At 46.6% G+C, this 6812-nt stretch overlaps 1 protein-coding gene across 1 annotated transcript; it reads left to right on the forward strand.

The window, feature by feature from the left end:
- Positions 1–776: 776 nt before the first annotated feature.
- On the forward strand, positions 777–6562 carry LOC125509742 (cationic amino acid transporter 5). Its single transcript, XM_048674764.2, has 2 exons — positions 777–3139; positions 6325–6562. Exon 1 carries the CDS (start codon positions 1220–1222, stop codon positions 3032–3034), a length of 1815 nt encoding a protein of 604 aa, XP_048530721.1. The 5' UTR covers positions 777–1219; the 3' UTR covers positions 3035–3139; positions 6325–6562.
- Positions 6563–6812: the final 250 nt, after the last annotated feature.

The raw sequence follows: 6812 nt of genomic DNA on the forward strand, positions 1-6812 counted from the left end.
ACATACATACAGCTAATTTACTTCTCTTTGATGCGTCAATCAATTTCTAATAGTAACTTACTATTTTATAATACTTCTTAATTACATGTACTGAGATGAGATATAGATCTGATTTGTATGTTGCTTTTATATGGCTATACTTTTTTTTTTTTGAAAAAGGAGGATAACCCCCGCCTCTGCATCTGGACGATCCATACAGCCACTTTATTAATTATTCTCATAATACCTTATAAAATCATATAACAGTAAGACTAAAGCCGTCGTCTAAGCAACAAATTGTCGTTACACCTATCCAGCTGATGAAGGGGCGTAGATAGCCTGGGCCTAATACCAAACAGACATCGCAGCCAAGCCTAACACCTAAAACCTGAGACCCCAACCTAGCCACTTGCCGGGTCTGGGGCACACACTGGTCCGGCGTGCTCTCAGAGACCGTCGCCGCCAACTGTCACCACTCCATCTTCAGAACTGTACTGATGCATCAAACTTGCTCGGTCCAGCTATCGTCGACGTCACCATGACGCCCAACGGCACCTCCTCCCTGCGCGCAAACAGCTGTAAGAATAGAGCAGATTATTAACTCCTATAATCTTATAGATAAAAATGTATGCAAGGCTAAATTTGAACAGTGGAAGTAATAATGTTATTGGGAAACCCGCAAAATGATGATGATGATGATGATGATGATGATGATGATGATGATGATGATGATGATGTTGGGAAATGTATGTCGCACTATGACTACTGTCGACTAGAAGGGTGTGCGTGAGGCGTATGCTAATCCTGGCCCCGCTACTGCTTAGTGCCATGTTTGATGAACGGATGTAACCCGTGGCTTCTACTGTATGCAGCTGTGTCCACACGACCACATCTCCTGGCATCGCTTGGTTTTCTAGCCAATCTTCAGAGCAAGATTCGTGCTTGATTTTCCAAGAAAAACAAAGTCGTGCTTGGTAAGTGATTCCTGGTGCACGATAAAGATAGGACGGACGGACAGACAGGGAGTCCACGACGATGGCGAGTTGGCGACCAAAGGAAGAAGACAACGGCTTCCTTCTGTCCGCATTCTGCAGTCACCTCACCTCAGGAGACGACGACGATTCAGAATAACTTGTCCTGCACCGCACCTGTGCGCGGACAAACAGAGTGAAGCCGTGCTCTGACCCAAAGCTCCACGGTGAAGCCGTGCTCTGCTCGACCCAAAGTAAAGCTCCAGGCCATGGAGCCCGTGGGAGCGCCGCAAGACAAGCCGGCGGCGGCGGCGAGGGGCTACTGGCGGTGGCGCAAGGACGACTTCTTCCCGGAGCCGTCGTTCGCGAGCTGGGGCGCGTACCGGGGCGCGCTGGCCGCGACGCCCGCGCGGCTCCGGGACCGCCTCCTCGCCGGCCGCTCCACCGACGCCGCCGAGCTCGGCGCGATGCGGCGCCGGAGCGAGAACGAGATGCGCCGCTGCCTCACCTGGTGGGACCTCACGTGGCTCGGCTTCGGCTGCCACCTCGGCGCCGGCATCTTCGTGCTCACCGGCCAGGAGGCCCGCGACCACGCGGGGCCCGCCGTCGTGCTCTCCTACGTCGTCGCCGGCCTCTCCGCCATGCTCTCCGTGCTCATCTACGCCGAGTTCGCCGTCGAGATCCCCGTCGCCGGCGGCTCCTTCGCGTACCTCCGCGTCGAGCTGGGCGACGTCGCGGCCTTCGTCGCCGCCGCCAACCTCATCCTCGAGACCGTCATCGGCACGGCCGCCGTGGCGCGCGCCTGGACGTCCTACCTCGCCTCGCTCGTCAACAGGCCCGTGAGCGCGCTCCGCGTGCAGGTGCCGTCGCTCGGCGAAGGGTTCAACGAGCTGGACCCCATCGCGTCGGCGGTGATCATGGCCACGGCGATCATGGCCATGCTGAGCACCAAGGGCAGCTCCCGCTTCAACTGGGTGGCGTCGACGGTGCACCTGCTCGTGCTAGCGTTCATCATCGTGGCCGGGTTCGTCCACGCCAAGCCGAGCAACCTGACCCCGTTCGTGCCCTACGGCGTGCCGGGCGTGTTCCGGTCGGCGGCGGTCGTGTACTTCGCGTACAGCGGCTTCGACAGCATCGCCAACATGGCAGAGGAGACCAAGAACCCGTCCAGGGACATCCCGCTGGGCCTGATCGGGTCCATGTCGGTGATCACGGCCATCTACTGCACGATGGCGCTGACTCTGACCATGATGCAGCCGTACACGGCGATCGACCGGAGCGCGGCCTACTCGGTGGCGTTTGCCGCGGTGGGGATGCGGTGGATGCAGTACGTGGTGGCCGTGGGCGCGCTCAAGGGGATGACGACGGTGCTGCTTGTGGGGGCGCTGGGGAACGCGCGGTACGCGACGCACATCGCCCGGAGCCACATCATCCCGCCGGTGTTCGCGCTGGTGCACCCGAAGACCGGCACGCCCATCCACGCCACGGCGCTCATCACCGGCGCCAGCGCCTGCGTCGCCTTCTTCTCCAGCCTCGACGTGCTCGCCAGCCTCCTCTCCATCAGCACGCTCTTCATCTTCGTCATGATAGCCACCGCGCTCCTCGTCCGCCGGTACCACGCGAGGGGCGTGACGAGCCGGGCGCACGGGCGGCTGCTCGCGGCGCTCGTGCTGGCGATCGTCGGGTCGTCGGGCGGCATCGCGGCGTGCTGGGGCACGGCGCCGGAGCGATGGACAGGCTACGCCGTGCTCGTGCCGGTGTGGGCCGCGGCGACGCTCGGGGTCCAGCTGCTGGTGCCGGTGGCCCGCGTGCCCACGAAGTGGGGCGTGCCACTCGTGCCTTGGCTGCCATCGCTCTCCATCGCCACGAACATCTTCCTCATGGGCTCCCTGGGCGCGCAGGCGTTCGTCCGCTTCGGCGTGTGCACCGCCGTCATGTTGCTCTACTACGTGCTCGTCGGCCTGCACGCCACGTACGACGTCGCGCACGAGGAGGTGGACGACGCTGCGGCTGATGAGAAGGCGGCGGCGGCGGGGGCTGCCCCCGATGTGGAGAAGTCTGGCGCCGGAGATGCTGGGCGCTAAGATGTGGCTGGATTTGGTCCGTCTCGATCTGGGTCACCATGATTGAGAATGTACATAGACATGGTGCTGTTTGACAACGACGATGCAAAAATTGCAGCAAAATAAGTAAGTGGCAGCTATGTCGTGGCATTTTCATTACCACTTTACCTATACGTCAGTCAACTGGATTTTAAATTTGGGTCATTCAATTTCTTGATCGTTGATATTTGATCTGAGATTCCTGCTGCCCTTTTTCCTTCTGTTTGTGCTGTGCCTTGTCTTGGCAAACCCCTATTCGCCGCTCACTGTGCGAATTGCCAGCGCATCACACAGCGACGCCTTAACTGGGCTGGCCCATTTTGGTGTTTTTGTTTTTACATATTTTTCTTTTTCAGACAATTACCAGAATTGTCAAAAATGTTTGCACTTTCTGAATTTTCAAAAAATATTCCAATTTTATAATTTTCATGAAAATTCAAATTTATAGAATTTTAAATTTTGTTCGGAAATTCTGAAGAAAAAAATTAAAATATTATGCAGAATTTCAAAAAAGTCCATGATTTAACAATTTGTTAAAAATTTCAAAAAATGTTCATCAATCTCAGAAAATATTTGCGGTTCCAAATTTTTGGTTGCATTTCCAAAACAAGTTCCCTTTTTTGAAAGCGCAATTTTTCTTAATTTTGAGAACAAAATAACCATTTGAAAATCACGAAGAAATTCTGAAAATGCGAAAAAATTGAATACGTGAAAATTTATTTAAAATGGAAGAAAAATTGAAAAAAGTCCCATTTTAATATTTTTTCATGTATTAAGAAAATCGCATTTTCACAATTTGTTCCGGATTTTTTTCCAGTTTCAAAATTTTGCTCTCAAAATTCAGAAAATGCTTGTGCTTTTAGAAAATGTTTTCTCTCATAAAAAAGTTTGAAATTTAAAAAATCATTCGAGGTGTTCAAACACTGTCTGATTTTCAAAGGTTATTCCCCTTATAGTTTTTGGTTCTTCAAAACTTCCAAGAAATGTCCAGTATATTTTTGGAAGTGTTCGGATTTAACACTTCAATTAGTTCTTAAAATTTGGCACTGCCCATTGTCCACACATAATCTGTAGTACTTCTGTCTGGAAAGTGGCCACGCACCATCAGCCTAGAGAGGTCTCGTGTTCGACCCGTGTTGAGTTCATTTTTTCCTGAGGTTTTTCATCGTGCCGTTGCACAAAATTGTGCCGGACCAGTTGGAGTTAGTGCGTGTGTTCGAGCCTATTTGACGCAAGGTGGGTGAAATAGGAGCTCCCCTTATTTTGAGCTGGAAATAAAAAATGAGATAATTGGGAATAATTAATTGACCTCTATAAATTTTGGTCAGTCTATTCCTTAAAGGGCCGAGGCCCATTACATCTGCGACTTAGCACTTCCCTCTCTCCTCTGTTTTTATGAGGTTTTTCTTTTTCTTTATTAGTTAATTTTATAATTTTGTCGGTACTTTTGGAATTTTGGATGAGTGTAAATTTACACACCCAAATATTATAAAATATTTGTAAAAAGTGGACACTTATATTATTATTATTTGCATAGTACAAAAAGTGCAATTTCAGTTCAAAGTTGTCTGCATGTTTTTCAATTTTTTTATTTCTATTTTGTTTTCTTCTTTAAGAGCAATAGCAATTCTACTAACTAATTGCTCCTTATAAATTTTAATTATTTTTATTTTATGTTAGTTATTATTTCATTTTATTAATTTTTGACACTACTTATTCCTTCAAAATAATAATTAAAAAACACATTTTTTTCTATGTTTTGTGCAAATTTTGTAGTTGTTTGTCTCCTATTTTTCTTCTTAATGGGTAATTAAAATGCCACTTGACAATTCTTCCTTATAAAACTCGTTTTAATTCGTTTTAGCTTCTACTTCACTTTCCTTCTTCTTAAAGGTTAATCCCAAAGCCACGAATTCATTCTTTCTTAGAAAACTTTATTATTTTGACTTTTTTAGTTTTATTTCATATTCCTTATTCATAAAGGGTAATACAAATGTCACTAATTCATTCTTCCTTAAAACATTCTTGAAGGGTAATACAAATGCCACGAATTTATTCTTACTTAGAAACCTTCTTTTATTTAAATTTTTAGTTTATATTTTATTTTTCTTCTTTAAAGATATATATATATAGCATTAAACAATTAAAAATTATAGATAGGTTTGAGACGTATCAGCACCTTCAGGGAGCTCCTGTTCCCTGTGGAACCCAGTAGAGCAGGGGTATGTTCCCCTGACTCTGTCCCGGCACGGAACATCTAGAAATGACTATTCTTGGACCAAAAATTGAGACTAGCACTGGATCTGTATGTTAGCCCAATACAAGTTAAAAATATGCCCAAAGTGTATATAATTGATAGTATTGGAGTATGAATCATACAAAAAAGTATCAATATTTTGAGACACATCAGGTATTTGAAGACCTCACGGAACAAGCTGCAATCAACCAGGTGGCCATTGCATGCCTAGAAAAGGGCATCTCCACTCTTAACTTTTAGAGAACATTTAGATATACACACATATTTCGTATAACTTGCATGTATATGTCCCTGTTGTACTCATTTCATTCAAACAACAAAACAACAATGTTGGAGATTAATCGTTACTCGCCATCTCGAATATGAATTGCATGTCATGTCGGTCGTATTGCATCCCCATCTCTTACACGCACAATGTTGAACACTAAGAAAAGAAATGGTGAAAAAAATAGTTTTGCTAATCCTCATGTGCCTCAAATTTAGATGAGGCCGTGCTAGGAGCAAAGCTGGAGCGGACGTCGCGGGTAGATGCGAGTCAGAGGTTTGGGTAGGTGTAAGTGGGCGCATATTGTTTTGGCTCCATCTCAGATTGGACATCGCCCAAGCTCAAGCCGATAGTAAGCAAAAGCGAGAATGAAATCAACGGTTTCATATGTACCCTCAAAGCTCTAAGTTACTCAATGTCGTTGTTTTTTCTAAACTTATGGCTGGGACACACTAATTAAAAATTACGGACATACGTGTCTTCTCTTCAATGTAGACCCTAAAACAGACATTAGACATTCTATCCGTCCACGGACAGTAATACATGAGCCGGTCATCCAATCCTATCCATCAAATATGCGGACACATTTCAAACGAAATTTAAACATACCGTAAAAATTTCATGCAAACTAGGCGACTTTTATTTATATCAAATTAAATTCATTACATTTTTTATATATTTTGACTAACAAAAGTGGACGACAGTTTCTTCCTCGTCTAAATCTTCGATGACCGTGCATGTGAGTTCCAGGAAGTGAAGCCGGCAGAGGGGAAGAGTAGGATATGGGACACAACCACATGGGATAAGAGACGTGCCCACACTCTGTGTGTCACGTCCTACTCTTTTTCACCGGAGTCCATCATGTGGACATTGCCAATCGACGTGGACAAACCGCCAACACGGTCGTTGCAGTCAGACGCGAATCGCACAGACGCTGATCTAGCAACGTCCGTGACTTCCTGCGCCTCCTCTTCGTATGCCTCTACATCGATCTTCATGAACATGAAGGAAATATGCCCTAGAGGCAATACTAAAGTTGTTATTTATATTTCCTTATATCATGATAAATGTTTATTATTCATGCTAGAATTGTATTAACCGAAAACTTAGTACATGTGTGAATACATAGACAAAACAGAGCGTCCCTAGTATGCCTCCACTTGACTTGCTCGTTAATCAAATATGGTAAAGTTTTCTGACCATAGACATGTGTTGTCATTTGATGAACGGGATCACAT

Source organism: Triticum urartu, chromosome 5A, assembly GCF_056163025.1.
Source record: "Triticum urartu cultivar PI428250 chromosome 5A, HENAU_Tu73, whole genome shotgun sequence".
Taxonomy (NCBI): Eukaryota; Viridiplantae; Streptophyta; class Magnoliopsida; order Poales; family Poaceae; genus Triticum; species Triticum urartu.